This window comes from Microtus ochrogaster, linkage group LG1, assembly GCF_000317375.1.
Source record: "Microtus ochrogaster isolate Prairie Vole_2 linkage group LG1, MicOch1.0, whole genome shotgun sequence".
Lineage (NCBI taxonomy): Eukaryota > Metazoa > Chordata > Mammalia > Rodentia > Cricetidae > Microtus > Microtus ochrogaster.
In genome coordinates this window covers 26,870,539-26,897,715 of record NC_022027.1, presented here as the reverse complement: position 1 = coordinate 26,897,715, position 27,177 = coordinate 26,870,539, and the positions used below count along the sequence as shown (strand labels likewise).

Sequence of the window (27,177 nt, the reverse complement as noted above, 5' to 3'; positions counted from 1 at the left end):
TCAGGGGAAGAATCGTGTACATTTATCTACTACTTGCTGAATGATTACCTGCACAGCAGTAAGAAAACATGAACTGAAAAAGACTGAGCTGCAGTTACAAAGCCTGAGTCTACAACTGCTCCTCAGAGATTTACTCTCACAAATGAGATTATCCTGACAAAATCATGGCACATTTAAAGAGCAGGACCTTAAAATTTTTGGATTTACTCAGACTATATAATTTCTTTCTTTAAATAAGAATATCTACAAGATTTCGACACCTAATAATTATTAAGCATAATATATTGAGTATGCCCAGATTAGTTAAGCTGAGCAAAATAGAACCAAACCTCTTAAAATTAACTTAAGAAAAAGATATGTATTAGAAAATATGAACTCACTTTGTTTTTCTATTAAATGTTTCCCCAGTAGTAAAAGATTCTGGGTAATTATATATTCCACACTTCTCATTGTCTGCTACACAAAATCTTGGTTAAATATTTCCAATTGTTTATGGAATAAGGAGCATTTCTAACACTACTTTTGAAATATTTACATGTTTGATGAATGCTCAGAATGTGCTAGGAAATTCATTCTTTTGTTACACTTACGTTTCATGTTTTGGAATCATGTCTTTTTTGCTTCTCTCCTACCAATAAATATAAGACAGATCTCATATCTTTTTCCCTTAATTTGTTTGTTTGTCTGTCAATGCATTTTGAACTGTATAATTATACTCATCCTAAAGCAGACTGCATTCATACATACCAAATAAGTCAAGTATATGCACATGTTCTACATAGAAGTGGTGATGTGATGAATATAAGAGCCATAGCTAGCAACTCCAAGGAAAAAGGCTCTTCCTGACACAATAAGGTTGATGAACATGCAAATTCACAAAGAATATAGTCTGCACAAGACATGCACAGTGTCAAACAAAATCACAACTGGAAAGGGGAAGTAGGCACAATGTTCCACACCAACCAGATGGTATTACAATTGATTCTTGGAGGGGAAAAATTAGTTTTCTTCAATGTGATACTTTAAGTGTATCTAAACACTCAATGACAGGCATTGTGTTAGTGAACTATTCAATAACACAACACGTGTGTGTGTGTGTGTGTGTGTGTGTGTGTGTGTGTGAATTGATTCTGTGTGTGCATGAGTGCTGTTATATTTGATGCCTTTTTGGTTTTCGTTATTGTGTTTTTGAGAGAGAGTGAGCAAGACTGAACTTTGGTGGTTTTTAAAAAGGCAAGATTTGGAAGAACTTGGAGAAGGGGGAAAAGAATGATCCAAATATATTGAGCATAATAAATGAAAGAAAATATTAGCCATTTAGCAAGAGACAACAAGGTGCTATAGAACTCTGAGGAAAAATAATTCTGTTCAATTCCTTGTTTAAATTTGACCTTTTGTAGAATCTATTTGAGCAATTACATACAAATTCACAAAATGTTTTTGTGAAATGCCAGTTTCTTAAAACTGGCAGTGTGTGTGTCTGGGAGAAGCGCTGTGGTATTGATCAAGTCCCTATGTATTAGTTACACACACACACACACACACACACCACACACACACACACACATGCCAATTTAGTGTTGTTATGGAATTACTAAGTGTACAATGAATGATTCTCTGATTCTTTTGCCTTCTCTCTCTCCTTTTTGGCCTTCTGTTAGTTTGTTTTGCACAATTTTAATGTGTTAGGTTTTGTTTTTATCTTCTCTTTTATATTTTATTGTACTATTATCCATGAAAACCTGTTTGTTCTCTAATGAGACAGAAATGGCATGGTTCTGAATGGAAAGGGAGGTGGGATATAATCTGGGGAGGGTTAGAGGGAGGGGAAGCTGTTTTCAATAATTGGGAAAAATGAATTCATGAAACTGAAATAATTGTCTTTTAAAATTTTATGTTTTAAATATAATAATTACTTTTTCAACTACTCTCCACATCATTTATGTATGCGGGCAGCAAAGTTAGGCAGCTATGGGGCTCTTCATATTACATCACACAGTAAAAACAGCTGTGTATGCTATGGTTGTTATCCTTTGCTGTTCTTTAAGCCTCACTGAATTGATTATCTTTAATTTTATTTTGCTTTATGCAAGTGAGTTTTAGAATGGACCCATATCTGCTGCCCGTCCATTTGTCTGAGTCTTCATGGAGGGTTTTATTTATTAATATTGACATTATTTAAGATCAAAAAGTTCATATAATTAAATATACAAATGATGTTAAAATAAGGTCAAAACTTGTAGTCCCAATATCTGAGGTTATTATTTTTCCTTTGACAATACCCAATGGCGTCAACTCTGGTTTACTGTTCAAGTAAACTTTTCCTTCATCACTTAATATCTATTACTCATTCTTATTCCTGGAGAGTCAAGTTAGTATAATATCAAAAAATAATACTAATGATAATGTAAATTATGATATTTGGTATTTTTATGAGCTTAGTAGCAGTAGTAGTACTTTTTCTTGTGATGGTATAGTAGTAATCACTGAATTAGTCTCAAAGTGTTAAAGTATGAGTAACAATAGAAAAATATGTATTGTACTTGTTACCCTGAGATTTTTTTCATATATACTCAATACAATAGACTGTAATGAGCCTGTCTTTTCCCAGAAAATATATAGGGAATACCTGTATGAAATTTATGGCCCTGTCAGTGTATGTCACTTGAAATTATAACCTTTGTTCAAACCATGGGAAGCAGGCAGATCAATACTCCTTCAAAGTTTAGATAAATTCCTTAGGCAATTCATTAAACTGGTCTGGATTACACCCTGTTTTCTTGTAGATTAATGGGAGAGGTTCCCTCGTGTGTCAGAATCAGAACACACTGCCCTTTTTATGTGTGCTATCTATGGATTTGCTCTATAATTCATCATCCAAACTAGGTCATCTTGTAAGTGAGAGGGAGGTGCCTGAAATTATTCCAGGGAAACAGGTCTACAACAGTCTTATCCTGAGAAAAGTTAAGAATATTCATCTTCTATGTGAACATTGGTCAGCAGCAGTTGCTTGATTTGCTTTGGGTGCATGCATGTTGCCATAGTGATAAACTAGGCCCATCTCTACATTTGTCTTTACTTAAATTGTTGCTTAAATTCCAGGTAAAAGCACTTATGATATGAAAAATAGTAATATAGCCATCAAAGTAGTTTTTATGTGTCAGAACATTGTATAGTGCTTTACAGGAAGAGCTTAGAAAGGCATGATCCATATGACTCAAAAACTTTCACTAGTAACTAGTCGTAAAGAACTGTAGAAACAGAAGCTTCAGAGTAAAATACAGTTGCCAAAATGAGACAAGAGATGTTTGATACAGCTGAGTGAAAGGTATGGGAAAAGATAACGGGATGGGAGGCATAAAGGAGAGAAAAGCTTTGTGCAGAAGCACAATTTTCCTATCTGTGATGCTGGAGAGGGAAGAGGAACTTTAGGATGGAGGACTCAAGAGGACATTGCTCTGCTAAGAACCTTAGCAGAGGGAGGCATCAGGCAAGAGTGGCTACACTACGGCACCTTCACGTTCAATTATTTCCTGACAGCAGCTTTGATAGCAATGGTCTGCATAGTCTCAGGGCTGCTCCCAGGTGCCAGCAGCTGGATAGCCTGAAGAGCAGTGTTCCCAGGCCAGTGAGCTACCAGTCAATTTCAGGGCTGTCATGACAATTTGTTGACAGAAAAATGTTCTATCTCTCCCGCAAAAAGGCTCCCTTTATTTATTTTTTAAGATTAGAAATTCAATTCAGAACAGTTTTTGGTATAGACAGTGCAGCAGTTTATTTTTAGGTTAGGATGTCTACTATATTAACTCCTTCCTGTGTATTAATATTATAAATTATGTACTGGAAAACTGTATAATACTATTGAATAAAAAAGCTTCTATAGTTCTTCTGATGTAGAATATTAAGTATTTTTCTTATCTGTTTCTTCACAAAACATTTAGAATCATTTTACACATAAAGGATGATAGCAGCCAACTTTTTACTGTTATTTTTCCTATGATATTGTGATTATAATATCATATCAAATAGACTTGGTTAAGTAATGGTATGTAGAAAGATTTTTCTTTTCCACCTGCCTGTTCCCAAATAACTGAAACATGGACTGAATATTAATTATAAATATTCGACTGATAGCTCAAGTTTGCTACTATCAAACCCTTCCATTCATATTTCTTATCTGCCCTGAGCCACATGATGGCACCTGCGCTCAGCCACATGATGGTACCTGCCTTCAGCACAGCATGTTCTTTTTGTTCTCTGCTTCTCTCGAAATTCCTCAGACTCCATGTTTCTTCTTCCCAGCATTCTCTTTGTCCCCAAATTCCTGCCTATCTCTAGACCCATCAACTTTGTGTTAAAAATTAAAGCAACATATTTTCACAACTAACCGAAGGAGTATTCCACAGCAATCCTGAAGATTGAATTTCAGACCTTATGCATGATAGAGAAGTGCTTGAGCTCTCAATTTGCTTTGCTAAGTTTCTAGTCTTTTTTGCAAGTCATCTATAAACACTGGTTGGTTAAATGTGCACAATGTATGATATGCATATTTCACTATTTACTAAAACATCCTGTTGTTTAAAATGTATGCCATTTTTTTAAATTAAGTAACCACTGTTGTGTTTGATGTTTTCCAATATCATTTGTTTCAATAGATCTGCCCCATTCTAGGAAATATTCACTACAACAGGAACATCCCATTATTTGTTTTTGCATTTCCAGAACTTCACACTTTTTAAATACATGGTAATTGCTCCATAAATGAATGAAAATTCTGTGCTGGAGACAGTTTCTTAGAAAGCCTTTTTCACAGAGAAGATGTGATTCATTAATAGTCACACTTTCAAAAGTGTGATCTCTTAAGGTTATTATTTTACCTTCTTGGTACCAAAGGATGACTGAGGAAGCTTTATAAACTTATGTAGTCTAACAAGCTTCCCAATTGGATGCTATTTATGTTGTGCTCCTTCAAAGTAGCAAATCCACATCCCACCATTTGGATTATTCAGAAAGGATAAATCAGATGATTCGTGGAATTATCATAAGGAACATGTTTACAGTTTATATGAATCTTTAGAAAATAAAAAAAGCTATTTCTACTATTTATAGTGATGTCCTGTAAAACAAACCCATTCTTATCTTTGAGCTAGAGATGTAAATGTGGTTTCCCCAAATTAATGGAGATTAGATGACATTACATATGGTCAGAACCACCACCGGATATTTTGTAGGTTCAGTTCCTTAAAACCATTGATATTTGTTATGCCCAATTGGTGATAATAACAATTAAACCATCAGTTATAGTATACAATTAAGAAAATCACATATCAAGATGCAAAGACTCATTGAGGTTACAATTGCATGAATTTAAATTACTTGTAGACTTCTTTGAAAATGAATTCAGAAATATCTATAGTGTCAGTAAAGAAAAACAAATAATGAATATTTAGTTCCTATAAATGAATAGGTGTCTAAAATATACCAGTTTTGTAGTATTCTCCCTTCTTTTTGCAATATCTACATATCCAGTAGAGTGTAACAATTATGTTTCAAAACTGGTATTTTTAATTATCCACATAATACGAATGTAATGTTAAAATAATTAACAAATATTCTGAAACTGATTTGAATAGCTTGAAGTAAAGTATAAAGAAATTAGCACTAATGAAATTCCTTTCTGTGCTGAGATAAAATCAGAAAAGAAAACTTTAATATAACCAAGGTCAATTTTCTCTGCTTCCTGCAAGAGAAAATATAACTCCCTGTGAATGTGTGATTTTCTTTATCAAAATGTTGTTACCATATAAACTAGAGTGAACATCCTTTAGTTTATTGAGAAATTTGACTACAATCATGTTTCAGTTGAAGACTGGACACTTGTATGTTCAATGACTCTTCCATATCCAGCAAATAGCTCTTTCTATGAAGGAGGGATTGAGAGATGTAAGGAAGACTAAAACACAGCTTATTGACAATTCTCCAGTAAGTAGAATTTGATATAATATTCTTCCAAGTTGGCTCACCAGCCGGGAACCCAAGAATTTCAGTGTTTGATGTATCTCAGCTTACCTAAATATGTACTTATTTATTTTAGAGAAAACAGTGAGACATGTTAAAGGAAATAATATAAAGTTCTATGAGAAGAAGCACTGAATATTTTAAAAACAACTCAAGAAATAAAATATGTGAAAATATAGTAACTGCATATGTATGGCACGTTATCTTTGTACTCGTGATAGCTATTGGAGTCTTTGAAGTGCGGCGAAAAGCCTTCATCTTCATTTTAAAGTTTACCACAAAGAAAGCAGTTTTTAATTGTCTTTTTTATAGATAGTATATACTTCTTAGTTGTTTATTTTAATTTCAGTTTTTATTGGTTTTATTGATCTATACATTTTTCTCTGCCCTGCTCCCTTCCTCTCCCTTCCCCTTCAACCCTCTCCCATGGTCGCCATTTTCCCAATTTACTCAGGAAATTGTTGAGGGAGAGAGGGCCTGCCTTTTGTCCCAACCACCTAGCTAGCTTACATCTGAAATAACCACACATAAACTCTATTCATTTAAACACTGCCTGGCCTATTGTCTCTAGCCTCCTATTGGCTAACTCTCACATCTTGATTTAACCCATTTTTATTAATTTGTATATATGAACACAATATCATGGCTTACCGGAAAAAGATTCAGCATGTCTGATTCTGGCAGCTCCATGGCAGTTCTCTGTCTCTGATTTCTTCCTCCCAAAATTCAGTGCTATCTTCTCTGCTTACCTAAGTTCTTCCCTATCAAAAGGCCAAGGCAGTTTCTTTATTCAACCAATGAAAGCAACACATAGACAGAAGGACCTCCTACACCAGGAAATCTTGTCTTTTTTTTACTTCCCATGTAGATTAGATTCATGTATGTCTCTCTTAGGTTCTTCATTGTAGTCTAGGTTCTCTAGGGTTGTGATTTGTAGGCTGTTTTTTTTTTATGTTTAAAACCCACTTATGAGTGAGTACATATGATAATTGTCTTTCTGGGTCTGGGTTACCTCACTCAATATCATGTTTTCTATCTCCATTCATTTGCCTGCAGTTTTCAAGGTGTCATCATTTTTTTCCCCATAGTGTAGTACTCCATTGTGTAAAGGTACCAGATTTTCCTTATCCATTCTTTGGTAGAAGGGCATTTAGGTTGTTTCCAGGTTCTGGATATGACAAACAATGCTCCTATAAACATAGTAACATCATCTTTTACAATAGCCACAAATAGCATAAAATATCTAGGAGTAGCTCTAACCAAGCAACTGGAAGACTTGTATGACAAGAACTTTAAATCTTTGAAGAAAGAAATTGAAGAAGACACCAGAAAGTGGAAAGTTCTCCCATGCTCTTTGGCAGGTAGAATTAACATAATAAAAATGGCAATCTTACCAAAAACAATCTATAGATTCAATCCAATGCCCATCAAACTCCCAGCAAAATTCTTCGCAGACATTGAGAGAATGGTACTCAACTTCATAGGAAAAATCAAAAAAATTCAGGATAGCCAAAACGATCTTGTACAATAAAAGAATTTCGGGAGGCATCACAATCCCTGACTTCAAACTCTACTACAGAGCTACAGTACTGAAATCAGCCTGGTATTGGCATAAAAATTGACAGGAAGATCAATGGAACCAAATAGAAGAGCCCGGATATTAATCCAAACACCTTTGAACACCTGATTTTGACAAAGAAGAAAAAATATTAAATAATATTTAACTGTCTTTACTGAGAAGGGCAAGTGTGAGAATCTCAGAACCACCTGTGTTTTGTGTGTCAAACAATTAATTCCTCTGGGGCTATTCCAGGTCTGCAATGTATAGAATACAGAGAATATGGCAGAAGTGTAATGTTGTGGCCTAGCAATTGCCTTTTGACTCTACAAAGGATATTTCTTGATGTTGTGTAAAAAGTACATTTTATTCATTTGAATTTAATCATTTAAAAGAGATAAAATGAAAGGGCAAAGAGCTTACTCAGGTTGCCAGGTTACTTGTTGTGGCCTTGGTGAGAGAAACTGCTGAGCATTTAAGGAAGTCAGCCTGAGGCAAGAGTAAATAACACATGTTCATTTGTTTCCTAAAATATGAAATAAAAGTCAAACAGACTTTCCTATAAATAAAATAGGAAAATGCATTATTTTTTAGCAACCTTTGCTATTTTACAGATCAATCCCAGTTCTCTCTCCCTCTCCTCCTCTTGCTCCTTCAAATCAATTCCAAGTCCACTCCTCAGAGAGGATGAGGCCTCCCATGTGGAGTCAACCAAGTTTGTCACATCACTTAAAGCAGGACTTGTTCCCTCATCCCTGTATCTAGGCTGAGCAAGATATCCATCCATGGGGAATGGGCTTTAAATAGCAGGTTCGTGCACTAGGGATAAATACTGGTTCCATGTCTGGTGGCCCCACAAACTGCCCAAGCCACACAACTGTAACCCACATTCCTAGGACCTGGTTTGGTCCTAGGCAGGTTCCTGAGCTCTTCGCCTAGAGTCAGATCCCAGTAGCTCAGGTTAGCTGTTTTTGTGGGTATCTCTATTATAGTTTTGACCCCTTTGCTCATATTACCACTCCTCCCTCTCTACAACTGGACTCCAGGAGCTCACCCCAATGCTTATCTGGGGATCTCTGCATCTGCTTCTGTTAGTTACTGCATAAGGTTCTATGATGTCAATTAAGGTAGTCATTATTCTGTTTACAGGGGAAAGGATAGTAAAGGTCACCCTCTCCACTATAACTTAGATTCTTAGCAAAGGTCATACTTATAGATTTCTGGGTATTTCTCTAGTGCCAGGTTTCTTGCTGACACAATTATGGCTCCCTCTATCAAGATATCTCTTTCCTTGTTCTCCTTCTCTCTACTTCCTCCAACTCAAAGTTACAAATCCCTCATGGTCTCCTTCCCCTTCCCCTTCTCCTGTCCCCACTCCCTTTACACACTCACACCACACTCCCCAATTTACTCTGAAGATTTTGTGTATTTCCCCTTCCCATGGGGTATCTATTTGTGTCTCTCTTAGGGTCCTCCTTGTTTCCTGGCTTCCCTGGGGTTGTGTACTGTAGTCTGGTTATCCTTTGCTTTATATCTAATCTCTACTTATAAGCGAGTTCACACAGTGTTTGTCTTTATGGGTCAGAATGATTTTACTTGGGATTTTTTTTTCTAGTTCCATCTATTTGCCTGCAAAATTCAAGATGTCTTTTTTTTTTAACTGCTGACTCCATAGTGTAAATGTACATTTTCTTTATTCATTCTTTGGTTGAGGGGTATCTAGGTTGTTTCTAAGTTCTGGCTATTTTTTTTTTTTTTTTTGGTTTTTCGAGACAGGGTTTCTCTGTGGCTTTGGAGCCTGTCCTGGAACTAGCTCTGTAGACCAGGCTGGTCTCGAACTCACAGAGATCCTCCTGCCTCTGCCTCCCGAATGCTGGGATTAAAGGCGTGCGCCACCACCGCCCGGCTTCTGGCTATTACAAATAAGTAATATTTGTACTTATTTGTACATAGAACATAATTGAGCAAATATTTTTGGGGGGTATGATTGAACATCCTTTGTGTATACTCCCAAGAGTGGAATTGCTGAGTCTTTTTTTTTTGTAAATTTATTTATTTATTGAGGATTTCTGCCTCCTCCCCGCCACCGCCTCCCATTTCCCTCCCCCTCCTCCGATTAAGTCCCTCTCCCTCATCAGCTTGAAGAGCCATCAGGGTTCCCTGACCTGTGGGAAGTCCAAGGACCACCCACCTCCATCCAGGTTTAGTAAGTTGAGCATCCAAACCGCCCAGGCCCCCCCAAAGCCAGCACGTGCAGTAGGATCAGAGACAGAGACCCAAATTGGAGCACCGGACAGAAATCTCAAGGTCCAAATCGGAATTGCTGAGTCTTGAGGCAGATTGATTGCCAGTTGTCTGAGAAATCACCATACCGATTTCCAAAGTGATTGTGCAAGTTTGCACTCACACCAGCAATGGAGAAGTGTTCCCTTTACACCACATCCTCTCCAGCATAAGCTGTCATTAGTGGATTTGATCCTAGCCATTCTGACAGGTGTAAGTTAGTATCTCAGAGTTGTTTTGGTTTGCATTTTCTTAATAGATAAGGATGTTGAGCAATTCCTTAAATGCCTTTCAACTATTTGAGATTCCTTTGTTGAGAGCTCTCTGTTTAGCTCTGTACAGAAACTTTAGATATGTAAAGATATCATGAAATATCTGTGACTTTCAAACTTAGGCTACTTGATTATTACAGTTCAATGGTCTTGTCCATGCCACTCTCATTCCTGGACTGAACAGATGGAGTGAGGTTAAATGTAACTAATCACCTGCATGGTAAATTAATATGATATTAGACTTTCGGCTTGGCGCTGATAAATATTTTTCAAAACCATTTAAAGAGTCAAATATGAGTTTAAGAGGCCAAGGTTTGTATAATCCTCTTGCAGAAAGGATGGCCAAGTCAGAAGCCAGTGGGCTGATAAGTGTTTTTCCATAGAGAAGAATGGACATTGATAAGAATGAAAAAAAAAACCCAAGTCATTATATGCTCAACATATCAGAATTACTGAGGTGATAAGCTAAGAAATAAAGTTCTTTTAAGTTACGCTTTGATTTATTGTATTAATATTGCATTATTCAGCTCTTTGTACTGTAAAAAATAGCGGATGCAATCAATATATGTGATAAAAAATTGTATTTTAATCTATTCTGTGTTTCTATCTATAGATGTAAGCAAATATACATATGGGTACAATATAACATGAAGAAAAGAGACAACAAAAAGTTAAATGTAAGGGGATGAGTAAGGACTGATTGTAGTAACAATGGGTTTGAGTTGGAAGAAAAGATATAGAGTCAGCTTCTTTTTTTCAAATTCTAATTCTGTCTTGGAGTTTTTAGTTTTGATTTTGTTGGTGGATAAATGAATAAAATATGAATGTTGCTGAAAGGATAAAATTTAACAAGAAGCTGCACAGCCTCTGTTCTCAATGATGGTTCACACTATAAATTCATTGAGTTGTATTGACTTTAAGTCTTGTTAACTATGAAGTGTGATGTTTATTTATTTGCAAAGTTTTATAATATACCTTATAAAATTAAATAGAAACAATAAGAATCAATAAATGAGTTTAAAAGAATAAAGCTGGGAAGGAAACATTAAAATATTACCTAGACTGTTGTAGTTGTGTTCCCAGTTTTGTGGGTAAGGAGACTTATGTTTATCTGGTTTCCTTCGTTATTCAGTGGCTCACTTAGAAACTAAATTCTTAATATTTAGAACTCAGGTTCTCTGCATTCCCTTAACATATATTAAGAAGGCACGCATCCCTTTATTGATCTCAGAATCAGAAAATCCTCAATATTTGTTTTAGCATGCTTATTAATTTTTGATTTTGATGTATTTATTTTATCAGCTAATACATTTTAAAGTATTATATATGATCATACTACTATATGTTAGAATAATTCTGAAATAAATTATATATTTTAATTGAAAAGATTTTGATGGAACTTCTACTATACAATGTTCTCTTTGAATCATTTAGTGTTGATAAAGCGGATGATGAAGATGATGAAGATTTAACCATGAATAAAACATGGGTCTTGGCACCAAAAATTCATGAAGGAGATATCACACAAATTCTCAATTCATTACTTCAAGGTTATGATAACAAACTTCGTCCAGACATAGGAGGTAAGTCTGATGTTATGATCTAGGATTTTGATGACTTCCCTGGTGCAATTTTAGTCCTTTTCAAATATCCAAGGCAAGCTACAGATTGTTATAGTTGAGGGTACTTAATTGCGGTGGCCAGGGTCTTTGAGGAATTCACAATGAGAGAAGAAACAGAAAACAAGACCCTTTTGTGTAGTGGTTCATCAATTAGTGATATAAAAGGTGTTAGCAGAGAGTTTTGATGAAACTGTTTGGAGAAAACGAAGTTTCTGAAAGTAATTGTGTTGACAAAAATGAAAGGTTCCAATTTCGTGACAGTGGAAGACATTTAATTAGCATATAACTATAAGTAGTGATGGCAAAGTTAGTGGAGGCAATCGACTTTGTTTAAGATTGTATGTCTAAGTCTATTGCAAATGTGGATACATTTAACAGTACAATTAACTGATAAATTTCTCTGAGTGACTTTAAAACAAAACCAAATAAGCAAACAAAAATAACAAAATTTTAATAGAGAATTTAAGATTACCAGTAACAATGAAATCTTTACATATTTAAATTTCCAGGGGATAAGATATTTAATGTTGTAAATTATTTTTCCTTAAATAATTATGTCAAGAAACGTTATCTTTTTCTTTTTGTTTGTTTATTTACTTGGTTTTGTTTGGTTTGATTTTTTTCTATTATATTTCTTATCAGGGGCACTGCAGGGGTGAGCAGAGGGCTTAAAGGAACTGACAGCTAAGTGGAATTATGATGAATGATGTAAAATTCCCAGAGATTCAATAAAATAAATTATGTTAAAGATGAATAAAATTGCTATGAACATAAAAAAGAAATGTTGTTAAATATAATTAGATATGTTTGAAGTTTTATGAATAGTAATCGTATTTCCCTAAAATAAGTACTTAGCTTATATAAAAAAAATCAATTTTGTATATTTACTCACAATTGATTAAACTTCATTATTTAATGTGAGATAACTCTGCATTTATGTTAGTAATATAAAAATGTAATTTGTTTACAATAATGAATACTTTACTTGTTTAATTTCATTCCAAGTGCCCTGGCAGGACAAAATCACAAAGTTCAATTGTTTTGGATTATCAGAAGCCAACTTCCATTTCATTACTATTGAGGAATGATGATGCTTATGAGAAATTGTTAAGACCTCCTCTGCTTGTTACTTTCTGTTCATATAGAGCAAGGGTTACTTTTTCACTGAAACTTCATATGCTTTATAATATAGAACATGCATATTTTGTCCATATTTTTATGGTCTTTCCTCTAGAAATAAGATTCAATCATTTATTAAATTTAAATGGATTTAATATTTTATTAAAAGTATATGCGTTTTTGAGTGTGTAATTTTTTTCCTGGAACACAATTAGGATAGTCCAGATGGAGGAAGGACAGTGTTGGAGAGCAATGAAAGAGATATCTTGATTGAGGGATCATTATGGGGCTAACAAGAAACCTGGCACTAGAGAAATTCCTAGGAATCCACAAGGATGATACCAGCTAAGACCCTAAGCAATAGAGGAGAGGTTGCCGGAACTGGCCTTGCCCTGTAGTCAGATTGATGAATATCTTAAATGTCACCATAGACCCTTCATCCAGCACCTTATGGAAATAGAGGCAGGGAAATCCAGTGCAGCACTGGGCTGAGTTCCCAAAGTTCAGTTGAAAAGTTGGAAGAGTGAGAATATGAGCAAAGAGGTCAAGAATATAATGGGGATGCCCATTGTAGCAGTTTACCTGAACTAATGGGAGCTCACCAACTCTAGCCAGACAGGGAAGGAACCAGCATAGAAACAAACTAGATCCTTTGAATGTAGATGACAGTTGCATGGCTGGAGTAGACTGTAGGGCCACTGGCAGTGGCACCAGGATTTATTCCTACTACTTGTACTGATTTTTGGGAACCCATTCTCTTTAGGTGGATACCTTGCTCAGTCTAGATACAACAGGGGGAGCCTTGGACCTTCCACAAAGCAATGTGCCTTATCCTCCTTGAAGAGTAGATGAGGGTTGGCATGTTGTGGGAGAAGGTGGAAGGAATGGGAGAAGGAGAGAATGAAAAAACTGGGATTGGTATGTAAAATAAAAAAGATAGTTTGTTTCCTTTTTATTTATTTATTTATTTTTTGGTTTTTTCAAGACAGGGTTTCTCTGTGGTTTTGGAGCCTGTCCTGGAACTAGCTCTTGTAGACCAGGCTGGTCTCGAACTCACAAAGATCCTCCTGCCTCTGCCTCCCAAGTGCTGGGATTAAAGGCATGCGCCACCACCGCCCGGCTTTGTTTCCTTTTTAAAAAAAAATTTAAAAGTTAAAAGAAGAAATAGTATATTACATATTAGGATGAAGATGGCCTTATGTCACCCAAAGAAATAAAATTAAATAATCCAAAAAAAAATCAGAAGCTATAATATATATGCAATGACCTGTAGTGAATTTTTTTAAAAAAAACACCCCTAATTAATATTATGAGAGAAAAAAATTCCTCAAATATGCCTTTGCCTTTGTTTTGTGTTCGTCATCTAGCAGCAGATTTGTGTGGCCTTTTCTTAAGGGTGGTTTGTTTCCCTAATGAGACTTTTCTAGAGAAAACAATTTTTAGGTTGCAAGCTCCTAGCAGTGAGTTCTTCTGGGTTATAGAAGAGCCTGTGTCCCGTCCTCATTTCAGGTCTAAGACCCCTGCACATGCTGCCATAGTCTCTCTGAGTTTATATTTTTGCTAACTCTGTTGTGTCTAGAAGACCTTGATATTTCAGTGTACTCCATTTACTCTAGGTTTACATTCTTCCCACCTCCTCTTCTGCAGAGTTCTCTGAGCCCTGAGAGAATGGATTTGATGGAGATAGCCCATTCATGAGTCCAGTTGGGAGCAAAGAGGGTACAGTGGAACAATTGGAGGGAGTAAAGGGAAAATAGAAAATTATATAATTATACCTTAATTTAAAGAGAGAAAGAGCACTAACCACTTGAGTGCCCTTGAGTCTGAATGTACCTACAGGCTTTATTACAGTCCTGTAATGCCTCAGCAATATATAACAATATAATATATAATATATAACAACAATATAACAGCCTACAATACCTCCACAATGATGTTGTCCCTTTTCAATCCACTGCATCAGGAGGTTGTGGTACTGTTCTATTCTAGTTCAGCTTATCACTTGTGATAGTAATGTTTTTAATATGCATAATTACTTAGTCTTTCAAGTTCGTCCCTTTCTGATTAATATTTTTAAAGGTATACTGTGAAACTATACAAAAGTTTTCCAGCACACCCCTCCATTATTTTAGAATCATCAGTGAATCACATCTGTGACATTTAAAACTGCTCTATCTTTCAAATAGATTCAATAATGCCATTATTCATCCTACACATGTTGACTAAAATACTACCATAAGGTACAGTGTAGCTTTCTCTTGCAATTGCTTACCTATTATTACTAGCATCATCAAAGGCCATGAGCAGTTATTTTGTTTTACATTTCATAGTCCATTATTGTCATTATTCATTGTATTGTACAATGTGAAACATTTAGTCACAGGAGCGTCTTATAATTTGTTCCCTTCATATGGGTATGTGTTTTAGAAGCTCGTGGTTTCTTTTCTCACATCCAACATTCTAGCTCATCCTGACCCGGAACTAGAAATAGCTCATCCTCCAAGGACGTTGAGTTCTTTTGTACTTTTATTTATTTTTGGAATGACATTTAGAATTCAAGATCTAAGCCCCAGGTGTATTCATCACTATACAGCTTCATTCAGTTTTTAAAAATCTCTTCAGCTGACTAGAGTAAAAAATGGTGTATTTTCTACACACGTATAGGATTTAATATTCATGGATTTTTCTTTTATACATGTACTATGAGGCATGACTTGGTACTGTAGATTTGACTCAAATACAAACATCACAGTATTCGTTCTAACCCTCAATTCCTTCTTTTTACAACTTACATTTTCAGCAATAATAACTTGATTTTCATGTCACTACCATATAGTCTCATGTTTGGCAAATCCTCATAAAGTCATGTAATTTTAGAACTTAATTTATTTCTATGCACAATATATGTCTTTAAAAGCAAATTTCCTAATGAATAAAAAAGTCGGACACAATTTTATGCTTTTATTTTTAAATGCAATTGTATTTTGAATAATATTCCTGGATTTGGTATAAATTCTGAATCTAGCTGTAACAGGAGGGCCCGCTAGATTGTCCCGGCTGCCTGGCTAGCTTATCCCCCAAATAACCACACAGAAATTGTATTAATTAAAACACTGCTTGGCCCATTAGCTCTAACTTCTTTTTGGAAAAGTCTTACATCTTAATTTAATCCATTTTTATTCATCTGTGTATGGCCACATGGCAGTGGCTTACAGGCAAAGCATGTCTATCACTGGCAGCAGATCCACGACTTGAGTCCCTTGACTGTGCTTTCTTCCTCCCAGCATGCCATCAAGTTTTCCCTGCCTACCTAAGTTTTGTTCCTACCCTATGAGGCTAAGCCAGTTCTGTTAGCTTACAGAAAACAATATTTTCAAATTAGTTTTCATTTTGTTATAATATTTTAGTGTTTTCTGCATTATTAAAGTTTAAATATTTATCATTTAGTAGTCCTTTCCGTTGTTTTTGAAATTTTCTGAGTCATTCCTTATGTAGACTTTCCATACATTGTTTATGAGTGGATAGCCTTTTCTGCTGACTTGTTCTTTAAGTGTAGAACATACAGATGCAAAAGCTTGGGTTCACCCTTCTGCTGACTTTCTTCTTGGTTGGGTATTTTGTCTGTGGCACTCTTGGCTTGTTTCTTTTGAAAAGTGTGATAAAAATTCACTGCTTATTTTATTTTAAGTTTTTCTTTCTGGAGATTACTGAAATTAACAAAAATAAATTTTAAAAGAATAGCATTGCTATCAAATGCCCAAGAATGATTCAGTTTGGTTAACCTCTCTCCCAAACACTTAATAATTTCTTTAAAGAGTAATGAATTGTTCTTTTAATGCCAGGAAGAATTATTCTTTATTTCACATGGCTCCATTATTATTTCTAATCTGATGTATTGATTTTTTCATCAATTCTATTATAGATAAGTTAATAACAATTACCTGCCATGTATTTATATTGTATTTAGTTTTTTTAGTGACTACAGTCTATTATTAATTTTTTCTGTATTCACTATTGGTCATGTGTGATTTCATTTTTGTGTCTATTTCACATAGTTCTCCAGCCAGGTTCTGTTTCTTGGTTTAAAGGACAGGAATTGCAGCCCAGGGTTACTGCCTGAATTTCTGATTCAGAGTGGTTATCATATTCCAAAGGCTTGTTAAATATAAGCAGCTACTCTGAGTATTTTCCTCTGAGATTTCTACTGCTTATTGTCTGTAAGCATTTTTCCATAATTTGATTAGGGTGGTTCTTAAATTTTTTTGCAATATTTCTTTTGTTTAATTATTTTGTGCTTTGTAGATATTTTCCATAGCTTCATAGTTTCACTCCATTGATGTTCTTACATGGTCACTTACAACGTTTTAATGCATTTAGTAGGTGTAATGGTGATGTTTCTTTTGTGTTGGAAGAGGATTGAATGGCATTCAAATCATTGGATTCTGTTTCTTATAGAAACACATAATTCTTGTTTGGTTCTTTTTCCATCTGTTTTTAAAGCATATTTCTATTTTCATTTTTGATACTGGACTTTGTCCAGAAACACCTTGTTTTGAAGAATGTTCTTTGATAACACAGTTAGTCTTAGATTTCTTTCCTCTTACTATTTGTTCTAGCCTCAGAGCACAGTTTTAAGTACCTTCAGATGGATGGTACACAGGTTCCATTTAATGGGATTTTCACATCAGTCTTAAGCTTGTTACTGATTCCCATCTCTCACAAACTTGATTCCACTCTGTGGACAAAAACAAAAGTCTTACACAGAGTGAGACTGTGCTTGAGGTATTTCTAACAGAATTTGTCCTCATTCCCTGTCTCACTTCTTTCTTCTTTATCTCTCTTTCTGTCTTTTCCTGGAAACATGTTTTGGAATTTGAACATAGATCCTTTATGTGTTCTCTGTACTATTTGTTGCTTTTTGCTAGTCTACTGTTTTGCTGAAAATGATGTAACCTGAGACAGATCATACACATTTTATTTTAATCAGTGCTTCGGCCACATTGAGATTATTCCTCTTTGCTTTTTGGAAACATGGTAAATTAATGATTATGGATTAATCTTAATAAATTAGCGGTGTTTTAGAAATTTTTATCATTGGATTTTTTTTCTACTGAGCCAAAATTCTTTAATTTTCTAGTCTTAAGATAAGTGTTCAGAACCAGCTTTCTTGGAAGCACAGAAAGTAACTGAAGTTTTCCTGAATTATCATAATTATTTCACAACTGTTCATATTCGGTTTGTAGTGTCATATGTACAACTTTGGGATGTCAGATGCTTGGAGAATTTTCACTCAGAATGCTGAATCCCATTTCATGCTCTTTCCCTGATTACAGAGAAATCCTAGCTCTCTCAACAGCACTTACTCCTATTTTCTCTTCACATTTGTAAGATAGTACAAGATGTGATATGGACCTGAAGCTTTCTTTGTTGAAAGATGAGAAATCACTAATTCAAAGTCTTTGATAATACATGGATTCTTCAGTAATTCCTTACTGTGATCACTGACTTGACTGTGCTTTCATTTTATAACATTCATTTCCCTAGATTTTTTTTTATCTCTGCATTATTTTGTGAACTTACATCCAATGTATTTTGAGATTTTCATATACAAGTATATGAGGGCATCAAAATAGATTTGTATTTAGTTTAATTTCATGCACATACTGTACAACAATCAGAACTATAATGGTAATACTAATATATTGATATTGATTACTGAGACTGCTTTTCCAATTATTTCAGTCATATGTTTACAGGTTAAGGTTCTGGGGAAATAGTAACTAAAATGTCTCAGCCAACTCTATGGTCTCATTGTCTTAAAGACTATTTTGATAAGAAAAGTCTGTAAAACTTTCTTCCCAGTATTATTATTTGATTTAAATGAACTGCCTTAATCAACAAAAATGTACAGAAAGATGCATACAGGTTACAGAAGGACTATTTTAATGCAAACTATATATTCAAAACATTTATTTAAAAAAAGATATGTACTTTGCTGACACAATCTGAGAGAGACTAAACAATAGAGTCCAAGAATACAAGATTAGAGTCTACTGTAGAAAAAATACCTCACTAATGCTTCTTTTTAAATATAATTTGTGCTCTACTTTCCCTCCTGTGTATGATTAAGTTATCCCAAACCTCTGTTCTTTCTGTATATTCACTCCTTCGGAGGTGTCTTTTATAGTCTTGGTGTATGTTTATAGGATATTTAGTCCCAATGTGAGCTGAACAAGGCATGCCAAGGTGGATGGTGAAAGGCCCACAAGGCCTCAGTGCTATACATTGCACTGTAGAAAACTGAGGAAAGGCTGGAGCATGAGAGGTAGTCTTTCACATCCCTGAAAACACACACACAGGAGAGGTCTACTGATAACAGATCATATTTAGGAATACATATGTATATACACATGCATGCTTGCATGTGATAACAATTAGTGAAAAAAGAAGTCATGAGTTTGATGAAGAGTGCTGGGAATCAGGTTGGAGTGAGGTGAGGGAAGGAAGAAATGCTGTAAATATATTATAATTCCCCAAATAAAATTAGAAAGTTAAAATTTTTAGCAGCACAGAAAAGAATATTTAAAACCATGGCTCAGAAGAAACCTTAAAACACTTATGCAGCCTTCTCTAAAATCTTCTCTATAAAAGAAAGGTAGTTTTTTTTTTTTTTGACAGTGCATGGGTTTCTTATTTATTGTGGGATTGTGGCATAGAAATATTTGATATCTCTGTGTATTGATAAATTGAACATTATCTCTGCTGACTGTTAAAAATCATTTAATGATCCCAGATGGCATTCCCTCTAAATTGCACTTCAATGGATTAGGCTGGAATATTTTTTTCCTTTCAAATTTCTTAAAAATGCTGCAGTTATCTGACTCTGGACAAATAGCATGATGGCAGGAACAAGTATTTCCAACTTTTAAAGACTTTTAATTTTGAATAATTATGATTATAAACAATCTTCATAGTATAAGTCAATCATAGAGGCAATGAGTCACTGTGACAGTTTTATGCTTACTTTTTCGTTAATTCTGTACTTTGTATGTTATAATAATTAAGCTTGTCTTCCAAATTAGCCTGAAATATTTTTTTTAATTTTCACATTAATATTTCCTCATCTTCTATAGGGTTATAGATTAAAACATCTGATTAATGCCAGCAGGCAAGAGTTACCATATTTAGATTTAGAAAATAGATTCATAGTTAGAAAAGATACATTTTATGATTGTTAATTGAATATTTTGTCAGCACTATAAAGCAAGGAGATTAAGGAGAAAATTGCCCATTTTCTATAAACAAACATGGAGAGTATTTTCTTGTTAGTAATTGCTATCAGGGTTTTCTGTCTTGCCCAGTTCCCACAATCATTGAGTCCCAACGAAATCACACAGAGGTCTACATTAACTATAAACTGATTGGCCCATTAGTTCATGTCTTTTTTTAACTCTTATAACTTGTATCGTTATTCTTATCTGTGTTAGCCACCTAGCTCAGTACTTTTTTCAGCAAGGCAATCACATCTTGCTTCTTCTATGGCTGGGCTAAGACTGTGGAGGAATGGATTTCCTTCTTCCCAGAATTCTTCTATTCTCCTTTACTTCTACTTCCTGTCTGGTTGTCCTGCCTATACTTCCTGCCTGGCTAAAATGCTCTGTTTCCTGCAAGAAACAGAGATCACGCTAGCAGCATAACCCAGAAAGCTGGCATTTTAAAACTGCAGCTTTTTTCCTGCTGTGGCTCCTGAGTCAGGAAAATCTGTCTTAAAGGAGCTACGGGATACTGCCAAAAAGCTATGTTAAACTCTCTGTCTCTCTCCTTTTTTCTTCTAGAATTTCTTTACCAAGTCCTCTCAGGTTTTACATAGATTTAGTTAACCACATTGGAGGCATCAATTTTTGGAGCAGGGAGAAGGACTCTTGTTTGTCCCAGCCACCTGGATAGCTTATACCCGAAATAACCACACAGAAACTGTATTAATTAAAATACTGCTTGGCCATTAGCTCTAACTTCTTATTGGCTAACTCTTACATATTAATTAAACATATCTCCATTACCGGAGATTCTAACCGGCATCCATCTCCAGAGGAGGATTCATGGGTTCTTTGACACTGCCCTTCCTCCCAGCATTCAGTTCTGTTTTCTCTGCCTCCCTAAGTTTTAAGGCCAAGGCAGTTTTTTTATTCATTAATCAATGAAAGCAACACACAAACAGAAGGAACTCCTACACCACATAATAATTTTTATCTTGGTATCAGTTTCTTAAAAATATATTGCACATGTTTTATTCAAATTTTCTTTCCTTATACAATAAACTATTGGTTTAGATATTAATAAAACACTAATATAAGAATTAGAATATCTTTATCAACAGCAATTATTTTATCTTGAACTAATGTTGTTACTTCCCTTGTTGGATCCACAGTGGCCTTGATTGATTATGTTGGTCAGTAGTTTTCCCAGTAACAGAATGCCATGTAGCCTGTGCCCTAACACCAGAATTAATATTTGTGTAACAAACACAGCTTCATGTTATAAGAGGCTCGAAAATATTGATATTATGGAATCAATATTTTGTTCCCGGCTCATTTTGTTCCTGGCTGCAGGGCTAGCTTAGCCCAGAAATAATCACACAGAACTGTATTACTTAAAACACTGCTTTGCCCATTATCTCTAGCTTCTTATTAGCTAACTCTTATATCTTAATTTAACCCATTTCTATTAATCTGTATATCACCATGAGGTTGTGGCCTACCAGCAAAGTTTCAGCATGTCTATCTTCAGCAGCAGATCCATGCAACTCCCTTACTCTGCCCTTTTTCCTCCCAGCAATCAGCTTATCTTTCCCTGCTTACCTAAGTTCTGCCTTGCTATAGGTCCAAAGAAGTTTATTTACTCATTAATGGTAATCACAGCACACAGAGGGGAATCCCACATCAGGGTAACTCTTAATATATGGAAGTCCTACACTTTACTACAACAAACATGTCTTGCCAAATAAATACCCTAACTAGTTCTTTGTTTCTACTGTAGGCAGGATCCAGTGCTACGTGTTTTTCATTAAATGTAGAAATCAAATATTTGTTGATTTATGAGTATAAATGAAAAAATCTGATTATGAAAGAGTTGTGTGTTTAGATCAGTTGTAATTGCTTAGAAATGGCAATAAATATACTTACAAATTCAAATAAGGAACCTGTTATATTGTTGTTAATTGGCTTCATAAAAATTATCCTTTAAATCCTGGCTGTAATTTGTTTAATTATCTATTTATTGCCTCCAGTAAATAGTTCACAGAAATAAATGACAATTAAAGGCACTCATCTCAGAAGTCATCACTCTCATATAAATTTCCTCTTAATCACATGACCTATTTTTATTTAAGACAACTGCTTGAGGCTAGCAAGTTAATTTACCCTTCCTGTGTTTTGTCAGTCTGAAAGCCCAATTTTCTTTCAAACTAATTCAAAATGACTTACTAATATTTCTGGTTAATAAATGTATGTACAGTTTAATAATTTTTTGTCTGAGGAAACACATAAATAAATCTATGTAGACAATGAATGATTCTCCAAGTGCTGATGCTAATCATTGCAGGGGATTCAAAAAATAAACATCATGGTTTGTGAGCACTGATTTTTCAAAATTACTACTAAATTCCACTGAATTTTTTTGTAGCTTGAGGGTTTTGCCACATAGACAAGTTTAATTGAGAAAATATTGAGAATGACAGATTAGGCCCTCTGTAGCAAGAAAGGTAACCAGTGAAGACTCACACAGCCTTTGAATATGGGTGAGGAATATGAGATCAGAAAGGGAAAGTGTTCAAAGCTTACAGTGGTAGAAAAGTGAACCAAACAAACATGGCTCACAGAAGGAGACTTTTCTTTATCAAGTTCTCTGGAAGACATGAAGGATCTTCTTGCAATTCTTGTCCTATCGTGTCTACTTTGTGAATACATTGTTTCTCAAATAGAAGCTATTGAAATAAAGACTAAATTATCCTCTACATGTTATATTATGGATTTTACGAATAGTGTTTAACATACTTTGTGGAGCTATTGTTCATTGCAAAAAAGAACATTGCAATTATTCTGGTAAATCTCATTAAAGGGAAGTTTAAAAAGGAGCAAAGAACCACGGTCACCATCAGATATGAGACTGTAGTGGATGAGCTTTAATTATAAATTATATCACTTTGTAACCATTTAAAATGCTGGCCATTTAGGTGCATTTTTGATAGGATATGCAAAGATTAGCTATACCATCTGAAGGTACCTGAGAAAGCCCTAATGACAACATACAAATCAAAGTAGATGAGACAATGGAAATCTCTATGTGGTTGTCAGTAAAATTCAACTATCAACAAGATAAAGGAATATTGCTATCAAAACAGAAAGGATGGACGAATAAATAAATATTTAAAAGATCCCCATGTGAGTCAGTCTGGAAGCAGTGTGTTACACACATTGATACCCATTCTATAGGTTTCAGTGTTTGTCATAACTGGCTCTCAGTAGACCTTTGCTATTTATCTTCTCAACTCTGTATTCAGGGACTTCACTGTGTACATTTAAACTAGTTATTGAGGAATGGTTCACCATTTAATTAGCATCTTGGAATAGTTAACCATTTAGAAATCAGCAAAAGTTAGAAATCAAGGGCTTTTCCCTTACTTTCTGAGAGTAAGGCTGTTAGGCACTCACCATCAAACTCTTTATTAGCTTTAAATAATAATAATATTATATACAAAATATATTTTAACTCTAAAGGCCTAGAGCAAGGAAAACTATGTTAAAAATTTTATTGAATCTAAAGTCTTTTATATAGTTGGGCAGTTTTCAGACATTCATAATATCTTTATATTGTACCCATGAAATATTAAGTTAACTCATTAATTTATATTTATATAACTTATTTCAAATTAAATGTTTATGATTTTATAAGAGGCTTTTTTGTCACAATTCATAATAGATATATTATGATTGAAATAATAAAATGTGATTCATTACTAAATTTAAGGCTTCTTTAGAACAATCCTGTATAACATAAAGCATTCTGTGTTACTTTGCAGTGAGGCCCACAGTAATTGAAACTGATGTTTATGTAAACAGCATTGGACCAGTTGACCCAATAAACATGGTGAGTATAGCCTATTACAATACAGGATTCCTGAGTGTGTGCCTTCTAGAATAAGGAAGTGTTTATATTTAAGATAGTTTATTGTGAAGCAATTTTTTTTAAGATTGCAATTGCTATTGTACTGGTTAGTTTGCCAATTTAACACAAAGCAAGATCATCTGAGCAGAGAGGACCTTCATTGAGATAAACTGACTCTATCAGATTGACCGTATGCAAGTGTGTAGGGAATTTTCTTAATTAATGATCAAAGTGGGGGGACCAAACCCACTTCCCACTTTGGGCAGTGCCACATCTAGGCAGGTGTTCCTGGGTTGTACAAGGAGCAGGATGAGCAAGCTATGGAGAACAAGCTAGTAGCCAGAAATCTTCCAAGATCAAGGATCAAATTTCTTCTACAAAGGTTTTACGCTTTCTAAGTTACAGATGTGACTTTTCTCAGTGATGGACTGTGACCTGTGAGAAAATAAACACATTCTTTATCAAGCTGAATTTGGTTGTGGTCTTTATTACCACAATAGAAAACATACTAGGAAAACTGTGTCAAGCATTGGCCAGTGGAACTAAAACACTCCTTATGGAAGAACTAGTAGTTTCTTATTGCAATGGATTGCATTTATAGTGCATAAATAATTACCATTAGTTCTATCAAAAGTCAATCTCTGAAGAAATCTGGGAGAAGAAAAATTAGGAAGCCCAATGGAAAAGGATTCTGAGATTGAAAAGGCATAGTAAGAAAAAAACAAATAAAAGGAACATAGTTTATGCCTTCAATATTGATTAAAGTTATTAATTAAGAATAAATAAATTTAGAATTAATTAAGAATAAATTAAATAATACTTAATTAAGAATAAACTTTTTAAGGCCATAGGGAAGCTACAATAACCCCATGCACATGTTCACACAGACTCATTTCCAAAATTATTTTTTTATATGTAGTGCTTTCTTGGGTTAGAATATAGAGCCCCAAACAGGGTAGTCAAGTCGTCTACAAATGAACTATGTGCCTAGCTCATTAATCTCTTCATATCTGGAGAACTAGCATGATATGGTTAAGTTTGCCTGCTTGTCTTCCTCATAATAGTACTACACCATACTCGGTTTAGCTTATTCCTGGCTCAGCAGTTAAGCACACTGATTGCTTCTCCAGAAAAGTCCTGTGTTTGATTCCCATCACCCATATGAAAACTTATAACCAAAGCCCATGATATCTGACACCTTCTTTTAGGGGAACTGCACACAAGTAGTGCATGGACATATATGCAAGAAAGACATACATGCATACAAATAAGTATTGAGCAGTTCTTCTGAGTATGGTGCCACTAACTTCCACAGCTGTCTGCACTGATGACCACAATGCCAGCATTTGGATGGTACCATAACTGATATATTAGTCACCTGAAGGCAAGTGAGTATAAACAGAATTTTGTTAAAAAGATTTGAGATGATAATGGGGGCCACATTGGACTGACCTAGAAAATGATCTTAATTATGGGCTAACGCTCAGGTGAAAGACAGGGTTACAACTAGGTCTTTGTCAAGAATTATATTAACCTCTTTCTTTTTAAAAGCTAATTAAATGGAAGTGCTATTGAATCTGACACTAAATATGCTGGGAAAAAACGAAAATCATAGTCATAAAAAGGGACTGATAAGAAGCCTGGGTAGAAGATAATTTTAACTAAGGAATTTAGGACAAACAAAACTCACATTTCATAAAATGAACAAAATTGTTTTGCTGTGAGTGTAGTCGAGTAATAATAGGATGGGAGCGCAATTCAACAGACAAAGGGTAGCTTCACATTTTTCTCACTAATTGCCCATACAATTGCAGTGAGAACAAAATTTTCATGTAACTGCTTTTTAGACCAGATATTTTCTTTGTTACAAAAATGATTTCTTTCTTTTGGAAGATGTCTACATCAAGGAACACATTATAAGAAGTAAAACTTCATTTCATAATTGGATACAGATTTCTTCCCCTTGTTTTATTTATGAATTTGTAGTATCATATCCCTATAAAATGGGGTATTATATTAACTCCATGAATGGATCAGTCAATTAATAGATAATTTCCTTAATTATTGTTTTGAGAGCTTACATTAAAATGAATACAGAATATATTAAGGAAGGTTGAAATAAACTAAATACTGTGAAGAAGCATTATTGTTTGCTTACATTATAATCAATGCTTAAATATAAGTAGAAATGCAGATATACACAGATCTGAAGGCTAGATAATGTCAAATGATATTAGTTGAATGGAAAAAAAAATTCTGCCTAGTGAATTTTCAGTCTTTGGGAAGCAGGTATGATTTTGCTTTGTTGATCACCCATAGCCCGGTAATTACATTCTGATTGGTGGATAAAAACCATCAAGTGTTAAAGTTATTCCTGCAGCAAAGTCAATAGAAGGTAAGTATCGAGAAAGCTGAAGAGCTCATTTACAACCATAGGGGACTAAGCAGAAGATTAGCTAGTGTAAACACCTTCCACTGACAATTACAAACATACACTGGATATGAGTTCCTCAGTGGGAACACTGGAAATGAAAGACAGGGAGAAGCAACCTTTACAAACTTGTTAGGAAGGAGAAAACATGCCTCATTTGCTGAACATAATCCCTGCTATCCTAGTCACAAGAGTGGCCCTTCACGTAGACACAAAATACAGTTTCTGAAACTGTATAGATCCTTCTTACTAGAATTCTAGTAAGTCTCAAATTCTCAGAGTCATTTGAGAATTGACAGAGGGGTGAAGAAGAGGAATCCAGATGTGAAGTTGGTAATTCAGAGATCATTTGGAGACTCAGTGGAACTGTACTTCAAAACAACAAACTGCCAGAGAGGACTACATGGCAAACAGCACAAACAGGCTTGGGTCAATTTAGTAAATAAAGTGAAAATATATTTGTCAGTATATAAGTAATTAACAAGCAAAATCATTCTTAAATTAATATCAAAAGCAAAGGAACCCAGGAAAAATGTAAACAAATGTAGAACAGCAAAGTCAGAAGTACAGTTCAAATGGAGTGGAGGTAGAGGGTGGCCCTCTGCAAGCACAAGGAAGAGAATTTGCTTTGTTTTCATTTTCAAGTGTTTAGTAGAATGGGAAATTGTCAAAAATGTGGGGTGTGTGTGTGTGTGTGTGTGTGTGTGTGTG

At 34.8% G+C, this 27,177-nt stretch overlaps 1 protein-coding gene across 1 annotated transcript in view; it reads left to right on the top strand.

Annotated features, from left to right (window-relative positions):
• Gabrg1 (gamma-aminobutyric acid type A receptor gamma1 subunit) overlaps positions 1-27,177 on the top strand; it is a 71,628-nt gene that overhangs the window by 18,586 nt on the left and 25,865 nt on the right. Inside the window, exons 2-3 of the mRNA XM_005359305.2 lie at positions 11,566-11,714; positions 23,950-24,017. Of these exons, the coding sequence (XP_005359362.1) occupies positions 11,566-11,714; positions 23,950-24,017 (217 nt within the window). The remainder of the gene's footprint in view (positions 1-11,565; positions 11,715-23,949; positions 24,018-27,177) is intronic.